We start from the raw sequence: 27,114 nt of genomic DNA, 5'->3' as shown, positions 1-27,114 counted from the left end.
ACATGAATCGTTTACTTGTAGAATTTCCCATGTCCTATTTTTGGACTTCAGTTGACCATGGTAACTGATATCAGCAGAAACAAAGCTACAGATGGAGGAACCATGGTGGAGCTGTCCTTAAAGCAGGTTCCCGAGATCCCCTTGACCACCAGCAATGTCAGAAAATGTCTGAATGCTTTATTTTCTCTTTCACCCTTAATTTCTGAGGTTGACAGTTTGTTGCCCAATAAATAGCTGCACTCAGGAACATCTGCTCTGATAAGGACAGAGGCTCTTCCTGAGGTGTGATAAGAGTGAAGGAGCCCCCTGTCCCCCCAGGAGGATCAGATCCAAGGCTACCTGGGTACTGCCAACAGTCACCTCTCACCTATGAGCTTATGTCCTCTATTGCTGCGATTGCATTCCCAGCACTGGCTGACCCAGCACTCTGTCTGACCCTGAGGGAAGAAGTGAATAAACTGAACTCCCTCATAGCTGCTGACCAAGCTTAACCGTACTTCCTTAAAAAGATAAATGTACGGCAATGACTCAAAAATGTTCTAAGTAAGAATATTCTAAAGTAGAATTTGACTCCTCAGACCCAAGACATAAAGTTCGTAGTGGACCCACGCAATAGTGGCTCATACCTTTAATCCCAGCACTCGAGAGGCAGAGCCAGGTGGATCTCTGTGAGTTTGAGGTCAGCTTGGGCTACAGAGCAAAATCCAGGACAGACACCAAAACTACATAGAGAAACCTTGTCTCAAAAAAAAAAAAAAAAAAAAAAAAAAGTTTGTAATGGAATAAGAAAAGATGAAGCAACTTCTAATCTTTAAACTGCACTAAATTATGAAATGAATTCTTTATGTAATTTCAGTCAAAAAGCTCATGACCTTCTAAGGATGATTTAGCAGACACATGACTTGCATGACAGGAAACCCAAGTCCAGGTGTTATACTGATGCTTTCATGTTCTCACCTGACCCTCTAGTTGCTTAACTGGGAGCAGTTCTAGTATTTAATTTACAGCCTGCTGTGCAGGAAGTTGCTTCTAAATACAATGTAATAAGATGAAGTAGTGTGTCTGCCTTTGCTCTAAAAGTGTGTGTACTAGCCTAAAATATGCATAATAATTGAAAAATAGCAATGGCTGTTCAGGACCCAGGACGTGCAGAACATTGTCCTAAGTTACTTGCTTCATTAATTAACACCATAACACAAGAAAAGTCACCCAAAGTGACAATATTCTATAATAATCCAGAATTGTGTACAATTGCGTGTATTAATTAAAAATATAAAAAGTAAAACTATAGACAAGTGACCCAAGTTTGATTCCTAACACCCACATGGTGGCTCAATAATGTTATGTAAACTCTAGTTCCAGGGAATCTGACACCCTCTTCTGGCCTCCTCTGGTACCAGGCATGCATGTGATGCACAAGGAATATATGCAGGCAAAATACCCACATACATAAAATAAATAATAAAACTTTTAAAATATAAAACAGTACAAGTCTTAGTGATGATATTTAGTGTAAACAAGTTTTCCCTTTACTAAATGATTAAAAGTTATATTATTGTTGTAAGTTCCCAAAATACAGAATAAAAAGGGAAAATTGGCATTTGACATATAATTTATTTCTCACTATATTAGTGACTATTTTTGAAAAATGGTATTAATTCTGCGTTTCTGACTGATAGGAATGAGCTTAAATGAAGACTAACGACTCAGTGTCGCTAAAACATCTTGAGAGTTACTTGTAGTGTTAAACATATTATCATCCGTTATTTGACTTGTAAATAACTTGGCAACAAAGAAATGGAGTAAGTTTATGTCTGTCCAATATTATAGGGCATATGGGAAATGAGACCAAGCTAGCTTGGCAACTTCGCAACTTTTACCAAAGTGCTAAGGTTAGAACATTTCTACATCTATGAGCCCAAGTTATTCAATGGAAAGGAATTTAGGATGGTAGATTGCTTGAGTATCTTTGTCAAATACTCACTTAACAAAAAGGCAGGAAAGATAGAAAGATTTGGAACCTCGGAAAAAGAATATAAAATTAAAAAAAAATTTTTTTGAATAAAATTTTGCTCTTTTATACACAGTGAAACTTCCTATCTCCCCAAGACAGGATAGCTTCTACAAACTGTATGGAACCTTTTGCCAGGAAAATGCTCACTGAAGTATTGGTTAAAATGTATTCTTGGGGCTAGGGAGATGGTCAAGAGTGCCCACTGTTCTTACACTGTTCTCAACATCCACATGGTGGCTCACAACTGCTTGTAACTCTAGTTCTAGGGGTCTCAGTGCCCTCTTCTGTCCTCTGAGGGTTTCTTACACACACATGTCACACATAAAACCCAGGCAGACATACACATACACATTATAATTGAATAAATAAATAAATAATTTAAAATATTTTTAAAATGTATTCTTTATTACCCAACATTGTCTACGTGGATTGTTTAGGTATCATCTAATGGGGATAAGTAACAAGCTTGCTCCTTTCTGCTTTGAAGGTGTGCGAATGCTGGATGGCGATGTCACAGACATGGTAGAAGCGAAGTCTGTCAGCTACAACCCACAGCATGTGCACATCTACAGTGCCAGCTGGGGCCCAGATGATCGATGGCAAGACCGTGGATGGGCCAGCTCCTCTCACCCGGCAAGCCTTTGAGAACGGTGTGAGAATGGTAGGTTTCAAAGCATCTGGGGTGAGGATTTTCATATGCAGAGTGTGTATGCCTGCCAGCATCCAGGCTAGAGGATTACTGAAGCTCAGGGGCCAAGTGGCCACTGGAAAGAAGTCTTGAACACTGGCATCATGAGTTGTTTCTGGTCTACCAAGGAACTCAAGAGTTAGTCTTTGCTATAGCATGAACAGTGTACTTGGATGTTTAGAGCTGCACAGAAGAAATGCGTTAATTAATACATAAATGTGACACTTTGAGAAGCAAATTCCTGGGGCTGAGCAATTGAGTAGGTATTGACAGTCTCCATATGGTGTTGATAGAACATGCAGCAAGGACCTCTGACATCTCCCCTTGGTGTCACTGAGTCTCACTTCTGTCCAAAGATGATATTATTTTTCTGTGGGCACCAGATCTCCCTAATCAGTTAATTTAGCATTTTCTTTGATGTCACTGAAAGAGTGACTAAACACTGTCCCCAGAAAACCGAGCTCCACAATCTATTATAATAGAAGGTTTGTTTCAAATTACAGAACTTAAATTGTCTTAAATTAAATAAAAGTGAAGATGCTAGAACTTATCCTCGTGGAGAGAGGGGTGCTCCACCAGAAGCGGGGTCTTTCATTCTCCTACTAATGACTAGAACTTGGAGTTACATGATATATATATTCTCTGAATGATGCCATTGATCTGACCCTAACCTCCCTTGCCTTTCTTATCTTCCCATTCCATTGCCTTGCAAACATCCTCCACTCTTGTTCATTGTCCACATTGTCAACACATTCTGTTTCCCTTGCACTTCCCCCAAGTCCTTCAATCGTCTTCTGAAAAGCTACATCTTCCCAGAAGCCTCTCTAAGCCCACACTGGAATTAGCTAACTTTAGTCCCCTCCTGTGGGCTCACTGTGTTTGATAGTCTTACTGATGCTGGGTAAAGTTCAGTCATACTTATATTTTATACCAGAGTTCATTCTAGGCGTATCTTCCTCACGAAAGTCTAAGTCCCAGGAGTGCAGAAAATGCCCTTTATACATATTATATGGACTTTTACAAAACTAAGAGGATGTATTGAATTCTACTGAGCACTTTGTAAATGTTTGCTGCATCAAATTTAGTTTACTACAAATGATGCTAACCACAGTGTTTTTGTGGATTCAGCCCGGATATGGAACAGTGGGATGCATTCAGTTGATTAGTGCAATGTTTGAGCAGGAATAAAAATCATAGTGAGTCTTGCATAATTTTATGATCCTGGGTTAGATTTTTAGCCAAAGCCTGAACTAAGCCATCCCATGACTATTCTGAAATGGATTTGAGGAGGAAAACACACTTGTTTTGTAAGCACTTTCTAGAAAGAAAGAAAAAAAAGTCGGGGTTGTGAAGACATTTTCTTTTCTAGTTCTGTCCATATTCAGTTACTTTTGTATACTTTTAATAGATATATAATAACAGATAGATAGTAACTTGTTGCCTAGAATTTTTCTTTCAAAGAGTCTTAATATCAAATGAGTATACCCTATGTCATCTGCTGATTCATTGTCAAACCTGTTAACTACAAATTACTATTATTGCACAGTATACCACCAGTTGAATAGCTATTTGAGTTTAGTTCGCATCTTCCAATTATGAGTGCATTGTACTCATAAGAAAGGGAGAACTGAAATTTCTCAATAATATGAAAATCCTTTATTAGTAATGAACATAGCTTTGCAGTTGTACACATACATATAAAAAATGCCCAAGCCTCATAGCCTCATGGCTGTACACATACATATAAAAAATTCTCAAGCCTCATAGCCTCATGGTTGTATTCATACATATAAAGAATGTCCAAGCCTTAGGGCTGGAGGATGGCTCAGAGGCTAAGAACATTGATTGTTCTTCCAGAGGTCCTGAGTTCAATTCCCAGCAACTACATGGTGGCTCACAGCCATCTATAATGGAATCTCATGCTCTCTTCTGGCCTGTAGGCAAACATGCACACAGAACACAGTATACATAACAAATAAATAAATCTTTAAAAAAAAAAAAAAAGAATGTCCAAGCCTCATAGCCTCGTGGTTATACTCATACATAAAGAATGCCCAAGCTTAATAGGTAGGTTTGCTAACTGACTAGTGGGCATGTGGGTAAGTAATAAGGTGCCAAGAAAATGTTTGTAAATTTATTTTTACTGGAGAGTCTGTAGCTCAGCAGAAACTATAATCTTAATTCATAAAGCAGATAAAAATGTCACTTTGATTGTAAAAGTGTTTCCTTTTTAAAGTTAGGTTCAAAAACAGATCATGTGAGAAACAATTCAAACACATAGTACTTTTAGAAATAAATGATGTAGAAAAATTAAGCTAACTTTAAATGCAAAAGAAACACTTTTTATTGTGGTAAGTCATATGCAAAAAGTATGTAAGGAAGAAGTTAATAATAGATTTCCCCACCCCAGTAGTCAGTTGTTGTTAAGTACAGCTGCAACATCTTTTCATACCCTTAACCACATTAACCTGCCAACTGGGAATCACATTGAATCTCTGCGTAGATCCTATGGGCATCATTCCAGGGAAGCCCTTAGAAATAGGGCTCACTGGTTTTATTTGTTTCAAAGTTTTAGGAAACTTGCAGTACCCTAATTTAGGGACTGTGATATAGCTCAGAAATCAAGCATGTGTTTAGCATGCATAAAGCCTTAGGTTCAGTATCCATCACCCAAAACTGGAAAGAATAAGGATAGCATGATTTATTCAGCATTCCTTTGTAGATCTTTTGGGGATTAATCTGAACAAAAAGGGACTTCAGTTTTAAGATGAACCATTAAGTTTTAGAGTTGAAGGAGTAGCAAAAGCAGTAACTTTTAAAAGGAGAGATTTATCTTCTGGTTCGTCGCCCATCTAAATCTGAAATGGCAGCAATAAACCATTGAAATAAGACAAAATTGATTGGATAGTGTTTTCATGTATTCGGTATAGTGAAGCTTTCAAGTTAAGCTAAAGTCAAGTCTAGTATTTCTCATTTACTTCTGACTCTAACAAAATCAAATGCCTTGCTTCCATTTCTTCTTCTAACGTGGTATGATAATGTACTCATTCACAGAGATCTTATGAGTATTCAGTGAGGTAATAATCCACAAGAAGGTCATTAATGCACTGTCTGAATAAGAAGTATTTAGAGAAAAGGTGTCTTCTTCAAAAGTGCTGTTTATATTTGTCCCTCGCCCCTCATCCTTCTCTCCTAGCTCCTGCCCACATTGCAGAATTTTCAGTGACTCCATCAGGTTACTATTTGGGATGGATTGGAAACAACACGGCACAGGTCAGCCCAGATTCTCTGAGCTTCACTGAGGTCTTTTGTGTTGTTCCTTCTCTGTCTAGTCACACTGTCCATACCACCGGCTCAAAAGAGAGAAGTCTGCAATTTAAAACATCTGCAATTTTACTGTGATTCTGTCAGTGAGTACACTGAGAGAGAGAGAGAGTTGTTTGCTCATGTATCTAGTCTCAAATTGTTTGCTTTCTCAAAAGATGTTTCTCTAGATAGCTGTGAATATTCCATTCAATCTTTCAAGTTGATCTTGGGTAGTCTTTATCAATAATGAAAATTTTGACTACTTCTTATGGTGAAGCATCAAATGAAACCTAACTTTATCTTCTTTGATGCCCGATAGAAGAACTAAATGAGCTATTTAGTGATTTGAGAACCTAAAGAACAAAGGCAGGTAAAGACATGCCTTCAACTAAACATCTAAAAGCTTGTACAGTGACCCTAAATCACGTTGGCTCTTTGGTGACCTAGCCACATCTTCCACTTCATGCAGGGGTTAGAATGATTTATCCTCACCCCCCTTGAAGTTTAGTGAGTCGCTACTCCGTAAGTACCAAAAATAAACACTGAAGAAAACTAAGTTTTATATGTAATTCCTAATAGTCCCTACGCCCTATCAACAAGGCAAAATACAAGCAGAGAATCCATACAAATATTTCAACTGAGATGAATGTAGTGGATGAAATACAGCTGGTAGCTAGGAGGGGCAGGGCTATTTAGATAGGAAAGGTAGACAGTCCTCTCTGAGGAGGCATTATCTGCAGATATAAAAGGTAGTTCTATCATATGAAGACCTGGAAGAGGAATATTCTATGCAAGAGGAGAAAGCATCAAAAACCCTGAATAGCAAAGGGTTGCTGTTTATTTCTAGGACAGAACAGTACCTCAGGCAGTAGCAATAGTATGATCAGAAAGCAGTAGAAGGATGGGGTTGGCTAAGACCAGGTCAGAGTACTTTGCTAAGTCACAGAGAGGGTTTGCACTCCATCCTGTTACAGAAAGACACTGGAGGTTCAAATGGGGCAGAGGTCTTGCAGACATACCATCTGTCAGATGACTGATGAGGGACAAGAATGGGAGACTGCAATGATCCAGGACAGCATTAAGATGGTGGCAGTACTGTCCAGACCACAGAACACTGTCCAGATCAGATAGCAGGAGAGAGAAGGACAAGTATCATGAAATCTATTCACAGGGGAAATAAATGCATTTCTCTCAGAGCTTCCAAGTATTGATCGTGTCCATTCTTTCTGCTAACTAATCAGAAACATACCAAATATTGAATTTCAAAATGCTCCCCACTTGTTTACTATAAGATAAACATTTGACTGAGTAGGATGTAATAGTGCTTTCAAAGACTTTAACAAAATCAGAATTGATTCATTTTATAGCCTCTTTAGAATTAATGTGCTAAAATTGTATCAGAGAAACTGTGTTAAACACACCATATCATAGTTGACAACCTCTCTCTCTCTCTCTCTCTCTCTCTCTCCTCTCTCTCTCTCTCTCTCTCTCTCTCTCTTTCTCTCTCTCTCACTCTCTCTCAGGATTGCATTTTATTTGATGTCCAGGAGCTATAAAATTAAGTGTAATTTTTTGAATCATGTAATTTGGGCTATACTCAATGAATGGAAATGTGATCATGATGAAGTTGATGGTGAGGAAGATGGAGATAAAGACGATGACAATGATGGTGTGAACATTTAATATTTTGGCTGATATGTTCACTGCTGTCATTCATCTAAACCCAAAATAGGCTCTTAGTTTTTAATCTATACAATAATCTTGTGAGATGGGCACTATTCTGCAAATCTTACAAACAGAGAAAACTAATCTGTCATAGCTATCAAAATCAGAACAGGGCCCTCAAAGCACCCTAATAAGTTCAGCTGAGTGTTCCCTTCTGTCTTCTTTGACACATGTGACTCTTCCTGAATCATGCTTTTCTGTTTCAACTGTTATCAAATACACATTCACACAGTTAGTTCTCCTATCTTAGAAAGAATAAATTAGGCTGGAGAGATGACTCGGTTAAGAGCACAGGGTGTCCTTCTAGAGGACCCGGGTTCAATTCCCAGCACCCACATGGCAGCTCACAACCATCTGTAATTCCAGTTCCAGGGGGTCCAGTGTCTTCTTTTGGCCTCCATGGATATCAGGCCATGTAAGTGGTCCATAGATAAACATGCTGTCCAAAAATACACACACATAAAAATAAAATTTAGAAAAAAGAATAGGTGATCAATCTCTTTCTTCTTACTATGTATCCCCTTCATTTTCCTGCCTACATTTCCCTTTCCCCTTCAGGTTGAAATTCTTTGTGGCCTCTCCCGTATTGCCATCTGCCAGGTCCTGCTCTCCAATCTCTTGGAGCCATTGCATCAGACCTCTACCCCAGCAACACATTAGGGCTGCTCTGTCTCATTGACCTCCACACACAGAGACCTCCAAGCTCTCATCTAACTTGTTGTAACAGGGCACCTGCCTGCTCTTCCTGTGCACCCCAACCCCAAAACCCCTTTAAAGCTCTGTGGTGTTATACATGTTCATCTTATGATCATCTCCTCTGTAAAGGTCCAGAGTCTGACTACATCCTTTATTGTATGCCAAATGCTCAGAACAGGCCTGACACTCAGTGGGGATTTAGTGACGAAAGAATGAATGGTTGAGGGACATATGAATGAATTCCATGTCAATTTGCTGTGTCTATTCAAAAACTACATTTACATTGCTCTGACCATATATAATGAACCTGAACTGTTAAGCATGCTGATAAACCACGGTGGTTAAAGTACCCAGCATCTGAATGCAAGCTCTCCAATTTGAAAATGTAGGTTATAACACTTTCTTTCCTCATTCAGGTTGAAGCTAACCTGTGGGATCATCTGTTTGTTCATCCAGTCAATGGAGCTAGATGCTAGCAGTTCCCTTAGAAGCTCATATTTTAATGCCTGTAAAATGCACTGCATAGTTCCTGATCCAATGCCATGATTCTGAATGTTACAAGTCTTAATCAGATTCACACCTGAAATAAGCAAGGCACTAAAGATGAACTGCTGACTGATCATGTAAAATACCATGAGAGTCGGCATGGTCCCACATGCCTGGATTTAATCAATTTGTGATTGCTGAATGATCCCATGGAAATCTTCAGATAACTATTAATGTGTGGTCGGTATTAGCAGAAGAAAATGCTAAGAGCATATTTACTTTATAAAATCAAAACACAATGAGGTAGGAATCAATAAGTTTTTGTTTTGTTTTTTTTCTGGCAAGTACATTAGAATTACCATTTTTATGGGTTTTTTTGGTGACTTGAAAATACATTAAAGGGTTTGAGTTGTTTCAAAGTAAAGAGATGTACTTAACTTTATCTCATCAAGGTTTTCAGTTTAACCATATATAAGCTTTTCTTTTCTCTCTGCCATTTCTTTCTCCCTCCCTCCTTTATTCCTTCCCTCCCAACTTCCTATGGAGTCTTGATATGTATCCCAGGTTATACTATGTACCCCAAGCTAATCTCAAGCTAAGTCATCCTCATTCAGCTTCACAAGTGCTGGCCTTATAAGCATGTAGCACCACACACAACAAAAATCTCATCACGATTAAAAAAAGTGCTTTGAAATTAAATTTTATTCTAGTTTCTATAAAACTATTCTCTTAAAATTAAGCTGCATTTGTTAGATCTTTGCAGTCATAACCTTAGGACTAGAACTGACTTGCTTAATTCAATTCCTACCACTAATGTATCTTCTTATATGATGATAGTCTTTGATTCCCTTGTTTGCCTTCCTAAAACCCATGGCTTCAGCCTACTCATCTATTAAATAATTCCCTAGTACTGTTTGCTCAGTCTGTGACTGCTTGCTCGTCCTTACTATTAGAACAACTTTTACACAGACTTCTCAAACCAATATGCTTCTGAAACCTCCCATCCAAAGCTTTGGCTTTCAGTTCTGCATTAATACTACAACTTAAGACATAGTTCTATATGCATGTATTATCTTCTTTTCCCTTTAAACTTAATCACAGCTTCCCATGACTGATATCTTAGGCTTTTAGCAGGGCACATGGGGTCTCTCCCATTTTTTATAGGGTTTTCAGAATAAGACTTTACATGTCATCTTTTAAAAGACCAGTATAAAAATCACCCTGTCACCATTTGCCCTTGAGTGGCTTTGAGTCAGATCCTTGGCAAATAGTATCGAAGGAGACATTTGTGGCTTCATCTTTTTAGCTGATCCTAAATAGGAAAATGATTTCATAAAGTAAGTGACACCACAGACAATTTTCATATATAGGTGACACTGAGCTGGGTGGCATAATGAGAAGTTGACAGTGCAGAGCTTTTTCTGATGGACGCTGTTTATCTGTGCGTTCCACTGTGCTCAGCACTTTGCTAGATGGCATGGAAGGATGAATAGCACTTAGCCCTTGTCTTAGGGAAAGTCTCTCTGTAATGATGAGGGACTGTCTAAATAAAGTGTGAGCCAACTCTCAAAGGACAGAAAACACAGCACAAGTAACAAAACCTACCTGCCTTCAAGCCATCTTGTCCACTTTGGTTTATTAAAGTTTAATAAGACTTGTGTGATTGGTATGGTTGGTACTTATCAGCAGGTGTCTGACACATTGACAGCATTTCCTGACAAGTGTACTCAATTATGTTCTCTAGAAAAAGAGCAGGAAATTGAAATGGAATCTTTTCTGTATTCAGGAAAGCTTATATTATGGTTGACTTGTTGTTTTACTCAAAAAAGCTTAAATACCCACTACATGCTTAGCATCAGTTTGGCATTTGCCTCTGCATCCCACCCTTGGAGAACTCATGTAATGCACTGTGAATAGTTGAGGACCAAATTTTACAGAATTCTCTTGAGCTGAGGAAATGGCTCAGCATTAAAAGCACTTCTACGGGACCAAAGTTTAAATCTCTGCATTCCTGTCAGGAAGCTGAGGCTCACAACTAACTGTAACTTTAGCTCTAGTTAATCCAGTGCCCTCCTCTGGCTTCTGTGAGTACACACACACACACACACATATACACACACACACACACACACACACACACACACACACACATACTAATAATAAAAATAAGTAAATATTATTTTTTAAGTCATGAGTTTATCTGTCACTTTATCTATATGTAAATTTTCAAGTCCAGGCCAACTTTCTTTGAGGGTTTTTGTTTGGAAAGGCCATTAGAGCATTCAGTGAATTCCAAACAGAGCCAATGTTGAGGACAAGGAATGAGAGTCTGGGAATTCAAAATCTTTGCTTGTCAGCCTCCTGTTGAAACTGTACCCCTAATTCCATCTTCACACTACTGTGTCCAGGGGTCCAGATTTTAGTGACTGTTTCTTCTCAGAAAACCAACCCATTTTCCACGCAGATGGATATGTAGAGTGTTTGGTGAAAGCATAAGGTCCATCACCAACCACTCGTTGTCTGTTGAAAATGCAAAAGTCACACATGCAGTTTTTAAAGCCCTTCAATTAAAAGCATGTGTTCACCAAGAAGAAAGAGAAGAGGCATAATGCACGTATCTAATGAAAGCAATGATGGGAATCATAATAAAATTAACTGATTCCACCAGAGAGGGATAGATTTTTTTTCTTTGATAAACATTCAGCTGTAGTGGGATTGATACCAGTTTGCATTTTAATAAATGACAGCTTACTTCTCCTTTAGTTGTTGAATGTTGTAAAGCTGTGACATGATCTATGGATAGGCAAATACAGAGGAAAGAGGTTATTTAAATTTGGTTTGACTTAATGAGAATTTACTCTAACTGGACCTGTTTTTAAAATCTTGCCTCTGGATTTATCTATACCTGTGTGGAACTCTGTATATTTATAAAAACTAAGGAGTGACTTGTCAAACATAATCAATTTAATGCCATCCATTTGTTAGACAAAAGTCTGTCTTTCATAAATACATGTGTGGCTTTAAGTTCTGTGATTATCACACCATTGCCTGAGGCATAACTATCAAATTTTGATTAATATATTTATGAATTTTTTCTATACATTTTAAAGGAAAGGAGCACAAATCTACAGTAACCTTATCTGTGTAAAATTTTCAAATATTCATTGCTATGTCATTTATAGTTTTAAAGAGGTGTTGGTATTTATGTAATTAAATCAATTGGCAAACTCATTCTAAATTCCTCTTATTAGTTACTTTTCTCATTTCTATGACAAGTACTTGGAAACAACAAACTGGGGGGCGAGGGAAAGGGTCATTTTGGTTCATAGTTTGCTGTTGGGGATAGGGCAGTCTTGGCTCAAGAGACTGATTCAGCTGATCTCATTGCAGTCACATTTCAGAAACAGAGACTGGGCGGTGCTCAGCTTTTTGCCTTTTATTCACTCTTAGATCCAGTCCAGTGGCTGGTTCCACTGGTATTCAGAGTGAATCTTCTCTGGTAAATCTTTCTGGAAATGCCATTGTAGACATATACAAAAGTGTGCTCCCATGGTGGCTCTACATACCGTCAAGTTGACCATGGAGATTTACCATCATGTGCTCTGTTAGGAACCTCTGCCCTGCATTAGCTACATGTCAGCAGGAGTCCTCTTCTTTTAGTTTGCTTATTTCTGTTTGGAGTAACTGCTGGGCTAACTGGGGAGCTGGGAAATGTCTCAGAAGTCATTCTACTGTGCTTCTAGAACAGCAGAAGCATATAGATACTGGGTAAGGTGAACTTAAGATCCGTTCTAAGCAGCTATTATTTGTTCTCCCACACACACACACACAAAAGCTAATGAGGAGAACACATAGATGCATTTCCTTCAACACAATCTGACAGTCAGTCAGCAGAAAATATAGATCACTATAATAAACAAAGATAAATTGAACTAAACTGATTATTCCTGTCACTTAGAAGTATGTATGACTTGTGGAGTAGAATTTGTATTGCACATAGTATGCCTACATTCCTCATTATATGATGAATACAGTCTAATGTAATACTCAAGGCTTTTTAAAACACTGTTATAATGTGGCTCTGGTAGCATCATAGGAATGCACACTATATGGATGTGTAAACGGAGTCTTGGCAAAGTTAGGCAATGTGGTTGACCATTAAGAAGCATAACTGTGGCTTATACTCAGATCGCTATGTAAAACCTATATTTTCTACCATTGTATAATATTGACTCCTATTGAGTATCGTATGGCACATCTGTGCATGTCAGCCAAAACATGGTCACAGAAGTAACCATAGCAACAAAGAACTATGTCATTGAGTCTCTAGAGGAGTTATCATCCAGACCATATTGAGCAATATCCTGGACTTCACTGTGTTGGCTCTCTTTCCTGTCAACTTTATAGGAGGGTCAGGACTTTATGGAGGGTACAGGCCGTTGTCAGTTTGAGATAAGACATGTTGCTAAGTTGCCAGTGCTTCTGTTTCCTTTGGAAAGGACCATACTCCTGTTCTCTTTATTGAAGCCATTATAAAGACCCAGCAGCATGGCTCATCTGATGGATGAAGTGCTCAGCCTGGCAGCTGATCTTCTCTTCAAAGGAAGGGTGACATTGGATTCACTCTTAAAAATCGTAGAGTATTCACCATGGAGCCTTATATATAAAAATATGAGTCTAATATAATCGGTCACTTTTATTTAAGACAGAATTGTGTTTATGGATAGAAAATTCTGTGGGCTGATTTTCCCAGTTTCAGAGGTCTTACAAGGTACACTATGTAAGGTCAAGGATATTGCTGCATGCAGTTGAAGACTGTGACATCATTTAAGCCCCACATTGGGTTATAGAGAGGGGTTACTTCCTTATTGCTTTTTTAGAGTTGAGCTGGCAGTTGCAATAATTCACAGAAAGAATTCCATAATCTAGAGCTAACTTAAAGTTGTATGAACTTTTATTATCACTGGAATATCTCTCTTCTTTATAAGCACTTTTTCAAACGTTTACAGTAAATTCTTTTCATACCCCTGTTGGCAATAAATGTTTTTATTCTCTATGGAGGGAATTTTTCAAATCAGTCCCTCAGCATAAATTTAAATGTAATGACACATTTGAAAACAGTTGCAAATTTGTGCTTTTTAAACATTTGTTTTTGTTTTTAAATATTTGTGTTTGTGTGTGTGTGTGTGTGTGTGTGTGTGTGTGTGTGTGTGTGTGTGTGTGTTTGGATATGTACATGTGTAGCAGGAATCTTAGAGAATCTTATTAATAAAATCAAACCTGAGGCCAGTTATTGGGGTGAATGCTGGAAGGTCAGAGAAGCAGAACAAGTCACAGCCACCTCACCTTGAGAGTTCCTCAGCTGATCCTGTTTCCTCAGACTGGAAGCTTCTGTGTCCTCATATCCCAATGGCTCTCAGCTGAACTGCTGCTCAAAAGCCTGAAGCTTAATCAGCCAAATGCTTCTAGTTTCTGGTCTTCCACGCCTTATATATCCTTTCTGCTTTCTGCCATCACTCCCTGGGATTAAAGGCTCACTTTCTGGATTAAAGGCGTGTGTCACCATGCCTGGCTGTTTCCAATGTGGCCTTGAACTCACAGAGATTCCAGAGGGATTTCTGCCTCTGAAATGCTAGGATTAAAGGCATGTGTGCCACCATTTTATAGCCTAAGTATCTAGTGGCTTTTCTGTTCTCTGATCCCAGATAAGTTTATTAGGGTACACAATATTTTGGGGAACACAATACCACCACATACATGTGTGTGTGAATGCCCAAGGAAGACAGAGGTATTGGATCCCCCTGGAGCTGGAGTTACAGGAAATTGTGAGCCACTTGACATGGATGTTAGGAATTGAACTCAGGTCCTCTGCAAGAGCAGTACATACTGTTAACTCCTGAGCAATCTCGCCAGCCCGTCAGAATCAAAAATATAAAATTAGCCTTGTGAGTGCCCCTCTTGCTTCCATGAACCTGACTTTGCTGAAAGTTAGAGCACGGCTTTGCCTTTGCTGAAATGATCCAAGAGGTAGAGCATTGGCAAGTGTGACAGTGGCCTTTGGGAATGCTGAGGTGAGTAATTACCCAGAATAGCTTAGCTTGTGCTAACTGTTGGCTGTGATTACTTCCGTGAGTGAATGATATACACAGTTTTGTCTTAGCTGCTTGAAATACGGAATTGAGAAAGAACTCGACCTGTGTGGCTTCCCCTCCAACCACTGTTAGCAGTCCTTGCACTATGGGATAGAATCTCACACAGGGCTTAATCTGTGGCAGTCTGAGAGGAGACTGGAAATAACTACTACCTGAGTCTTTCTGAAGTTTCGGTTTGTTTTTAATTAATGCATAAACAGACTAAGGACACATTAATTGAATACCATGCTTTGTTTTCACACACTGTGCAAGGTTTGAAACAGGTAAAATAGGATTTTTCAAATTTACCTTCTCCCGGTAAAAATCCCTTTTTCAGCTTTTTGAGATGACTTGTTTCTTGATGAAGCTAATAAAGTCTGGTGAAGAAGATAAACTGAGACAACAGGAATTCTGGATGGCCAGCAGGCCAATATTTTGGAATTCTTGATTTGGCAAATGAAATAAAACAGGAGAGAGGGTTTGATTTTTATAATTAGCTTAATCCATGGTTATTAAGCCACAGTATTTTAAATATTATATATTATTATATATACACTGTAAAATATTATATATACACTGTAAATTTTATACACATACACACACTGTAAAGTATTTTCAGGGACATCCAGTGTCAATGGAGATCACACTGAGTGAGCCATGATCCAGGATGTGTTCTCCCAGACTATTTTTGTTATGTCTTCATCTCAAGGTACTATTCATAGCACATTATTCAGCTCCAAATTTCTATTATTTGAAGTACTTGGATGGACAGAATATCTGAAAATAAATAAAATACTTTGTGTAAAAGCATATTTATTTCAAAGCATTTCTCCTTGAAAGACTGATCCTTCTCTTTCAGTTACATCATAAAAATATACAAAGTCAGAGAAATCCAAAGTCATTATACAGCTTCAGAGGCCAAGAATGACACCCCTGTGCATATCTGTGATGTGTCGGATGAGGCATACATCTGTAAGCCCCAGTGTTACTGACCCCATCTAAAGAAAGCCCATCTCTGAAAATAGGCTTAGATTAAGCTTTTATTATCCTTATGCTTTTGCTGTTTTGTTTGAGGTTGTTGTTGTTGAGACAAGTTCTCTATAAGTATCCCAGGCTGACCTCAGACTCACTATGTAGCACAAGCTAGCATCTACATCATGGTGATTCTTCTACCTCAGCCTCCTCAGTGCTGGGAATTACAGGTTTACACCACCACGATTGGCTAATTCTACTAAGATCTAATGCATTTATATTTTATCAGACATGATAGGTAATCAATTCCTTTTAAACAGTTTCTATTCATACACTGAACACAAAAGAAGCATTTTCTGGGAGGGTGGGGAGCCCCATATTTCCAGGGCTGTTTGCTATCTTTTACACTGGCCTTTGACCAGGTAGCTCACTGTCTCCAAGTGTCACTTTTAATAGTAGAGCTCAAATCCATTCTATTTCGCTGAATTCCATGCTGCTAGTCCATGGCCTAGAACTTGGACAACGTTGTGAAAAAGCATCAAGTGTAAGTTACGCAGAGCATTTAAATAGCTGCTATTCAACTTAAAATATATTTAAACATAAAACAATAATATAAAAAGTCATTTTTATTATAAATGCTTGTCGCAATGACCAGCAGCTGACTCCATAGTCTTTATTAGGCTCTCTATGCCTTTAAAAAAACTAAACTGACTGCATTGGGTATGCTCAGTGAGCATATAAAATTCAGTTTTATTTGTGTATGGTTGTATAAAATTAATATGGTTGCTAATAACTGCATCTAATTTTTCAGTGTTTTATTAAAAAGTCAAAGAACATAAAAAATGACTTTAAATACTTGGCTTAGTAGTCTGCTGTATGCACAGAAAACCGGCATACAGAGAAGCCAGTTCAGAGCTGAGAAAAAGCATGGTTGCGATGGGCAGGATGAAGGGGGAGTGCAGTGCTAGCGTGTGTGGCTGGCAGGGGGACAGAGGCGAGGACCAGTAAGTGGTGCCAGCTCACAGACACCTTCCTTCTTGCTCATTCAGTGCATTTTTTTCCACAAGGGAAGTGGAAAATCATTGTGTTTGCATTCCAGTTGTTCCTGTTCAGCATCCTTTAATGGTGTGGGATGGGAATGAATAAGACCACTCCATAGATGCCTTTGCTGAGTCCGGTTCAACTGGGACCATGCAGGCAGCCCTCTTAGCAGATGCATGAGACAGATACTTAGGCTGAAAAGACAGTGTGCGTCAGGAGGTGTGACTGAGGGATGCCTGTTTGTTGATTGATGAGTTGTTGAAAGTTAACTTGGGTGGGAGGGGCTGTTCTTTGTCATTAATCAGCATTTTTAGTCTTGAGATTTTTGACTCAGAGCTTTTGCTGCCATTAAATCACCAAATTAGTAAACTCTAATGAATCAAAGTTTAGTTTAAAATACATGAAGTAGCTCTCCCATTTACCGTAATTATTCTGAAAGTAGAAGCAACATCAACTGAGATCTTTTAAGTGGGATGTGCCAACAGTGGCAGATATTATAAAAAGGGAATCTTTATATGACCATTTTCTGGGAGGCAATGCTGTGGCCTGAAAGCCGAGCACCTTTGTGTGGCATTGTTCTTGAAGAGCAGCAAGCAACCCACAGACTTGTAACCCATAGGGCCAAACATCTTTTTATAAACATCTCATGAGTCCCTGGGTTTGTGGGGGAGAACTTTATTTCTCATTTATTTCAGTTTCATATAATTAAAGTTGCTACTCTCCGCTCAGTGAACTGAAGGAAGACTTTAATAATAATAATAATCTCAGGCTTTAATAAACTCTCACCTGAAACACGCCTTCCTGCTTGCGGATGGTGACGTTACTCCCAGAGACTTTCTCATAGTGAGTCCCCAAGGCACTGGGCAGGGTGGCCATCCACTCCTGCTGAGCATTTGCTGCCTGTGTTTCTTGTCTGGTAACTTTCCTGGTTCACGGTAGTCATTCATTGTTGGATAATAATGATCTCAAAAGTTATTAAAATTGCTTAAATACACAATATATTTTGAAATTCTGAATACTCATTAAATTTTTTTCATTTTGGCTTTTGATGTATTGTTTTGTTTATTGGTTTGCCTTTACCTGTATTTCTAGACCAGAGCCATTTTATTCAAGAAACCCTGCCCTGAACAGGAAGCATTTTGGAACTGCTAGTCTGAAAGTCTTTCAGCTTTAAAAAGAAATAGCTGTTGTTTCTTCTCTCAGCCAGCAAATCATTCATTGTAGGTGCCCGTGTCCCTCCCCAGCCCCTGCCCCTTAACCCTGGAACTCTGTATCGCTGGACACAAAGACCCAAGACTCCCATAACCATGGGATAAACAAAAGCTTACAGAGAGCACTGTGTTCTTGGCTCACCGAGGGGAGGGAGCTGCACAGATGGTAAAGAGAGGCCCAGACAAGGCTTTGGTAAAGCAGGCACTCAATTGCTCACAGACAAATGGAAGTTCCTGATTCTCGTGTAGTTTCAGTGTGCTCATTCATGTCTCCATACACAGACACACAGTCCTGATCAAACATGATAGGGTCTCATGTTTCTCACATGTTCTGGTTAAAGGACACATCACTTGATGTTCTTGGCTTCCTAATCCATAGAATCTACACATTGCATTATCTACCTTGCTGGTGCTCGGTATTTTGTTGTCAATTAACAAAGACCAGAAGCCATACATGCTATTGTCTTCCTCTTTTTTTTTTATTGTAAGAAGCCTCTAATATTTATTCATTGCTCTTCAAGAAAACTGCCAAGCAATAATGGAGAAGAATGTTCTACTAAAATGCCAAATAAAGCCTAATTTCATTGGCAATAAGAAAACAAACTCATTTTAAAGAAAAGTTTAGTTTCATCACAGCACTAGAAACTTCTCAACCCCTACTCTCTAGGAGTAGATTTAATTAGTAATCCAGTATAGGTGGCCACAAGAAAAGCCACCTCTTTCCTATCCTGTAGTGCTTATGGGGTTATATAAATTGACTTTTCAGAGAATATGTAAAAAAAAAAACACACATGCTCATTTAGACACACAATGAAAAAGACTGCTTAGCATTTAGCTGAATGGGGCCGGCATGGATTTCACAATGTATTTTGCCTTAAGTTTCCTGGCTTTTTAACTTGGCATGCAGTTCAACTGCAGGGTTGTTTTGTTTCCCATATTTAAATAACTGAATTACAATCATAATACTTAACCAAGCTAAAAAAAAAATGACATTACTATTTACCCGACAGGAAAAAAATATGTCTCAAAACTCGTTTTAATCCTCTGTCCACTTTTCCTTCTCCCTGTACCCTGCACTAAGGTTTCCTTCTTAAATTACTCTGAAGTTTTAGAAAATCAGCCAGACTTATGTTGCTTTTTAGCACTTGTGTTTTGGTTTGGGGATATTTCACACTAATGCAACCCCCACCCCACCCCCGTGTCTCTGCAGTAAACACATCTGTGAATTGCTAATTGTTTTAGATTAACCCCAGAGATGTTTGGCAGACATGGTTATGGCATTTTCAGCCCACAAATTTGGTGTTTATTTCTGGGACTTTGATCATAAACCCTCCACACAGGCATACAGATCCGTTAGTTGCCCTGTGGAGAGAATGAGAAAGGCATCCTGTATCCTCTGGCTCTCATGAGGATGGGCCACTCTGCCTTCTCCTCTCTGCTTGTATTCTTCAGCTCTGGCTGCCTTAACAAAACAGCGCTGGATGGTTGGCTCAAGCAGTAGAACTTAATTTTCTGCCACTTAGTCCTAGACGCTGGACAGCTGAAACCCCAGACCTAGAAAATCAGATGAGTACTGGTCTCAGCTTGGAGATAGTCAGTTTGTCACATGACCTCTCCTCTGTGGTCACATTCTGAGAGATCTTGCTGCTATCTCTTTCTCTCTTTATGAGAGCCCTCGTTCTGTCTGTTTAGACTCCACACTGATGACCTCATGGACCAGTAATGACATTTTTTTTTGGGGGGGGGCGTTACAATTTAGTACCTATGATATAAAAAGGACTACATTGGCCTCTAGCACTTGGGGTCTCCCCCCACCAGACACACCCCCAACCCATGAGCTCTGAAATACTAATCTTTGTGGCTTCTGTCTATGGACCTCAATGTCCATTGGTTTCTGGCAAGTTTTAGCCTCTAGGGTAGCCTGGCAGGAAATGGGTTGAGAATAGGAGGAGGGGTCTGCAAAGGCAGCCTTGGTTTAGGAGACCCTCCCAAATCCTAGTATCCTTCCATGTTCAGTCCCCGTGACTCCTCTCCACCCATGCCCAGACCTCAGACAGCTGGTGAACATGTGCTATCCTTTCAGCTTACTGTGCTTATTATCTTTTGTTTATTTGTGACATAGAATCTTTCTATGTAGCACTCAATGGTCTAGAACTCACTATGTAGCCCAGGCTGGCTTTGCACTCACAGAGATCTGCCTACCTCTGCCTCCCTAGGGTTGGGACTAAAAATGAATGCTACCCAACCTGTCCATTTATTTATCTATGCTTGTTTATAAAAGAATTCCTGCCAGTTATCTGTTGGATACAAGGATGTCACCTCTGGAAGGGACATTTTTAGAAAAGCAACAATCATGGTCCTTTCATCCCATAAATTCCTGAAGGACACCTTAAGTGGTGGCATGATGCCACTCTAGCAGTGGCTCTCAACCTGTGGGTCACAACCCCTTTGAGGGTTGAATGACCCTTTCACATGAGTCACCTAAGACCATTGAAAAACACAGATATTTACATTACAATTCATAACAGTAGTAAACTTATAATTATGAAGTAGCAATGAAAATAATTTTATGGTTAGGGGTCACCACAACATGAGGAACTGTATTAAAGGGTCACAGCATTAGGAGGGTTTAGAACCACTGCTCTGTAGTGATGTCACTTGTGGGTTTTGCAATAATAGAGTGTCTAGTGTTCATACGCCTGAGGGATCACATTAGGTCGAGGTTTCCTAAAGAATTTGGAGTCTAAAACCTATGTCCTCCCTGTTAGTGCTGCTCAGGAGAAGACATGCATTCTTTGCTTGTCAGTCCTACATTTGCCCTGGATCTGCAAAGAACGGGAGCTAGACTGCTCTTAGATCCCAACTCCAGCCTTCATTGGAGACACAAGAGGCTTCTCTAAAAGCAGAAAGAATCTCAGTCCCGTCCCATTTGCTGAGGAGGCAACCAGAAAAGAACGGCTCGGGTTCTGGCTCCTGTCCTGTATCTGGCGATTAGTGAGGGCTTCTGAGATGCACTCTGTTAATCTGTAAAATGGTGATCTATAGGCTTGTATTGTGCACTGTATCATCTGTAGTGCTTCCTAATTAAAACTTTTCTAACATGTTGGCCTCTGTTGTTTTGAGTATATAGTAGATCATCTGTGACTATGACATTTGTTGATCATAATGCAAAAATTATCCCTTAAGAGTTGACACAAAGGTCAGGGGAAGTATCTCAGTCATAGAGAGCATGCCTCTCATTCATAAAACCTTGGACTGCATCCCCAGCATTGGAGAAAAAAAATTACTTCTTTCAACCAGATACATATATACCCACAATCACAGTACTCGGGAGATGAGGCAGAAAGTTCATGATGTTGTGACTAATATCAGGCTATATACTGAGACCCTGTCTCAAAATAAGCAAACAAACAAAACAAAACAACAACAACAACAAAAAAAAAAAAAGATTTAGAGGAACTAGAGAGTAGTTAAAAACAGTAGTTAAAAACACTTCCTGCTCCTCCACCAGACCTGAGTTCAGATCCCAGCAGCTCACAACCACTTTCAGCTTCAGCTCTAAGAGATCTATCACCCTCCTTTGGCCTCTGTGGACACCTCTACACGTGTGATATACACTTACACAGACAGACAGACAGACAGACAGACAGACACACACACACACACACACACACACACACACACACACAAATAAACATAAGTAATTCAAGCTGCATTCTCCCTCTTAACAACGGAATTGTTGTTCTCCTTTGTTGATAACTCTAATACATGGTCATGGAAACATGGTTTAAAGAAGAAAATAAATTCCTAATCCTACCAAACAGAATGACTTCTGTTACACTGCTCTTGTGTGATAGCCTCCAGCATCTGAATTCTGGAGATAGACACTTTTTCTTAGCTAAGATACCCTATATCTATGTGCACAGTGTATTTATAACAACTTATAAACACAAAAGTACTTTCTGAACATTTTCTTACTGAATATTTAAATTATTTTCAACTATTTTAATAAAATGTACCTAGGTACACAGTCATAAATTTAGATAAATAAATGCTATTGCATTGCTTTGCTCTTTCATGGCTCTGTGGCATCCATTCTGTCATCTGTTATGGTGTTGATCACATCAGGTGGGTCTTCCGCCTCCCCATGCATTCTGTTGACCTGTCCAGGTAAGTTGCAGTATGCCCATGCTTTTGGCCTAGAATAATCCCTCTCAGTCTTTGAAGGAGGGACTATGCTGATGATAACTGGAACATTCCTCATTCTTCTGGCAATCTTCTTTCTCTGAGGTCTAGGCGTGAGTCTAACTGTTCACACGAAGGTGAGACATAACTTCCTGTGAATGCTGGACAGAGCATAGACCGAGACTTAGTTCATGGTGGCGTGATTATTTCTACATTCTTCTAGGTTTTTATTATGTCTACATTCTAGGTTTTCTAAGTGTTGTGATAGGAAGTCAGGAGTGGTCGAGAAGACCCAGCTATCCATTAGTGATAGCAACTGGGTTGTGCTCTGGCAGGAACTCTCATTCTTGTTCTCTGCAGGGAAGGACGGGTCTTTCTGTGTAGACAACATTGTTCTTTTACAGTTCAGAGAACAAAAAGAAATAAATATCAAGCTTGGTCTAGTCAGGCTATAAATATTCTGTTCCCTAAGGATTCAAGGTCAAGAAGAGTGCATTATAGATAGTCTGGATCCTTTGTTATCACTATATTTGGCTTTTTAAATGAGCTGCTTTCACGAAGCAGTGACCAAAATATTGACAGAAACAACCTAACACCAGAAAGCCTTGTTTTGACTCTGAGTTTCAGAAAGTTTTAGCCTGTTCTATGGGGAAGGTGTGGTGGAGTGGCTTTGTCCACCATGGAGGCGAGGGCGAGGGTTCCTCTCTTCCTGTCAGCCCAGGTCCTTGTGCTAGCGTGCTGAGGCCTGCCTTGTGTGCCCTGTTCGAACCAGTCAGACCCCACCTCCTGCAGTTTCCTCAGCTTCCCCAAATAGAGCTATCAGCTGGGAGACAAGTGCTCAAAACATGAGCCAGTCAGGTCCGTTTTAGAGTCAGACTCTCCCTACCTCAGCTATTTCTCCTTCCACCTTATGGCCTTGAAAGGAGGCTCCACCCTCCCCAGCGGTGTGGCTTTATTTGCCTATGCTAAGTGGAAGATGGTGGGTTTGCTGTAGCTATCCTTCAGTGTGGCTTGAAATTGATTTTTTTTTAAATCGGAATTTAGCTGCCAAAGAGGCAAAGATACACTTTACTTCATTCCTCATTACATTATTTAGGACTTCAAGGTACTCTTGCAGCTATTTTAAGCTACCAGTTTTGATGGAAAGTGTAACTCAGTTCTTAGCATTTTGAGTCATAGCGAGTTGATCTGATTATAAGTATGGCATAGCATTACTGCTCTTACAGACAGTGGAAACTGGCATAGACTTCTTTATACTTTGTGATGCTCAGGTGTCAAATGACATTATACAACAGCCTCCCTTTACAGTAGTTGTGAAGATTTAAAACAATATTATATTACTATAATTCTTACAGTAACATTTCAGCTTTGGGGTCTGTATTCAAATTTCCATTCCCTGATGTATCTTTTATCACTGTAGAACATCACTAAACCTTACTACCTCAGTTCCTCATTTGCATCATAGGGACAATTATGTTGGTCTCACACGTTTGTTGAAAAGGTTCAGCCTGAGTCTGTAAAGCAATTATAATTATGCTCAGTTTGTAAATATTGATCATTCTTAGTGTAACATTGGTGTTCTTGATACTTCTGTGGCCATATTACTTTCTTAAAGCAACTCTCCTTACCTTTCCTTCCCAAGACATCTTAAACCCAACATATTGTTTAGAACAGTATCACTTTCATCCTGCAAATACTTTGTATTAATGGTTCTGATCTTCTCTTAATTTATAACCTGGGGTCCTGTCTTCTCATGTCTCTAACTTTCTCTGTCTGTCAACAGGGGCGGAGAGGCCTCGGCTCTGTGTTTGTCTGGGCATCTGGCAATGGTGGACGGAGCAAAGACCACTGCTCTTGTGATGGCTACACCAACAGCATCTATACCATCTCCATCAGCAGTACAGCTGAAAGTGGGAAGAAGCCGTGGTACTTGGAAGAGTGTTCATCTACACTGGCCACAACCTACAGCAGTGGAGAATCCTATGATAAGAAAATAGTAGGTCACTTTTGCATGTCTGTTACCATCCATTTCTTCAGTGTTCACATTCAAAGATAAAGAGAGATCCATAAATGTATAGAAGTAGCATGTGGAAACAGCAATTCAGATTAACTGATGGTGCAAAATAAGTTGCTGTGGACATTAGCAGTCTGTTACTGATTCCTTGAAAATGTTTGTCTGGATCATGATATTTGAGCATAATTTAATGTTGATCATGATTAAGCTTCTTCAGTTTTATTAAGAACAAATGATTGGTCTGCATATACCTTGATAGTGGCAGAATAAAAACAAGAATCAATGTGTGATTCTTATCTTAGTGCCCCTATCATGGACTTTTGATTCTGGTGTCTCATATAGCTAATTCATTATGGACAAAAAAGTACTTAGAAAAACTCATAATCACACTTAAAATGTATATTCCCTTGTCTGTATCCTTGGGCTGTACATCTACAGACTAACTAACCAACAACACCACATTGAAATTACCTTGAAGATATTTTAGTAGCCTTTATTCACTAGACAATGCAGGATTACAACTGTGTACATAGCACTTGTGTTATTCAGTGTATTAAAGCAATCTAGAGATTGAGTAGTGACTAAGGAAAGATGTGCAGAGATCAATAGGCAAATACTATGATGCTATTGTATTTTAAATACAGGACTTAAACATTCTCAGATTTTAGGATTCCTGAAACCAATCCTTTGCAGAGACCCAGGGGCTGTATTTATCCAATGTGTACTAGTCGTGAACCAGTTGCTTTTCTAAGTCTACTGTAATCTACTGAATAGGGAACTATGGAAGTGTAGGGGTGTCCTATCCTGCTGTCTTGCCAAGCAGTTGAAGAATTCAGAATTCGGGGTTGGGGATTTAGCTCAGTGGTAGAGCGCTTGCCTAGCAAATGCAAGGCCCTGGGTTCGGTCCTCAGCTCCGGGGGGGAAAAAAAGAATTCAGAATTCAGGTTACTAGTTTGACCTACCCGAGTTTGTGCCACTTGAGCCTTTCTAGATGAAGGTTTAACAGTTTGTGGCTCATGGCACCATTGCTGAAATAATTGGGGGAGACACAAGTCAATACAAGATGCAACCTAGTGCTAACCATTCTCAGTGTCTGGGGAAGCTGACCCCTAGAACGCCTGCCACAGTGCTGCTAATTTTAAATGTCAAATACCATTCCTCTTCTTCTGACTGTGGTTTTCTACAGTGTCTCAGGATTCATCTTTCAGATGTGCAGCTGAGCTGATTCACCTCATGTTTGAGGAGCCACACAGGGACGGGTCACACTGTGGAGGGACATCTCATTTTTCTGTAGTGGTAGGGGAGCCACTGCAAGTTAACTGTGGCAACCCCCAAATCCAAAACACTAAATCCAACAGCTATGTAGTACTGTTATGACTCTACATTTGGAGACTATTTAAAACATAAAAATCAGTTAAAATATGTAAAGTTATAAACAGGATGTATGTACAACATGTATACATGAAGCATAAATGAATTCTAATTCCCAAAATATTTCATTCTGTTCAGGCATTCCAAAATCTGGAGAAAAATTCTATAGTTCCAAACACCTCAGGTTCAGAGCACATGCCTCTTGTGTGAAATTAATTTATAATCTAGTAATCTCCTGTTAATGGTTTGTTTATTATAAGATTTTTGTGTCTGATTTCCCAACTAGTTTTTAGTGCATACTTTAGTTGCATTTTAAAGATGTTCCAATCATTCCCCAATGACTGGATTTAAAAATATTCACAAGTCTGGGGCTGGAAAAATGGTTCAGAAATTTTAAAAATTGGTTATTCTTCCAGAGGACCTGGGTTTGGTTCCAAGCATCCACATAGCAGCTCACAACCATGTCACTCCAATCCCAGGAGATCCAATGTCCTCTTCTGGCATCTGTGGGCACTACACACATGTGGTACACAGACATACATTCAGGCAAAATACCCATACACATCAATAAAGTTGTATGTATACAAGTCCATTTCTCAGTATCTCCTTGATCATTTATCAGTGAACTAATTCTAAATACAAAGTAAAACACTTAAGGAGAATGTACAGAGATGAGCAAGACTAGACGTTTCTGGTTTGTTTAATTAAAAATTGATGCCCTTACCAAGATTTTGACTTCATTATAGAACTGTAAACATCTGGAAATACCTCTTTTGCTTTCCAGTAGAAAACTGTGTATTCTTTAGCTTGTCACCTAGGTCTACCAGTGCCCTGTGACACCCATCTCTGCATCACAAAGTACCTGAGAAACTCCTGGACAAGAGTCCCACCATTGTCTGGCACTGATGGCACATGCCTTTAATCCCAGCACTCGGGAGGCAGAGACAGGCGGAGCTCTGTGAGTTCGAGGCCAGCCTGGGCTACAGAGTGAGATCCAGTAAAGGCACAAAGCTACACAGAGAAACCCTGTCTCAAAACCTCCCCCCCAAAAAAAAGAGTCCCACCATTTAGCTCTACAGTCTGAGGATCTGCAGCAAGCTCACACTTGCTCCCAAGCATCTTGTGACCTGGCCAGTCTTGTTCTTGTGGTACCATTGCTGTGGGGATGGTATTAATCAGTTCCATAAATGCCTTCTCTAAAAGAGAAGTCTAACAGACAAATATCAAAACAGGAGTGTGGCCCGCATTCCTGATGGAACGCATCACGTGATTTG

General features: G+C 39.4%; 1 protein-coding gene across 1 annotated transcript in view; it reads left to right on the top strand.

Annotated features, from left to right (window-relative positions):
• Window positions 1-27,114, top strand: part of Pcsk5 (proprotein convertase subtilisin/kexin type 5) — a 425,182-nt gene that overhangs the window by 165,662 nt on the left and 232,406 nt on the right. The window contains 3 exon segments of the mRNA XM_028874891.2: window positions 2,502-2,608; window positions 2,610-2,675; window positions 24,239-24,451. Coding sequence (XP_028730724.1) covers window positions 2,502-2,608; window positions 2,610-2,675; window positions 24,239-24,451 — 386 coding nt within the window.

This window comes from Peromyscus leucopus, chromosome 1 (assembly GCF_004664715.2).
Source record: "Peromyscus leucopus breed LL Stock chromosome 1, UCI_PerLeu_2.1, whole genome shotgun sequence".
Taxonomy (NCBI): domain Eukaryota; kingdom Metazoa; phylum Chordata; class Mammalia; order Rodentia; family Cricetidae; genus Peromyscus; species Peromyscus leucopus.
Note: the sequence above shows the minus strand (reverse complement) of the source record. Positions and strands in the feature narration are given on the sequence as shown.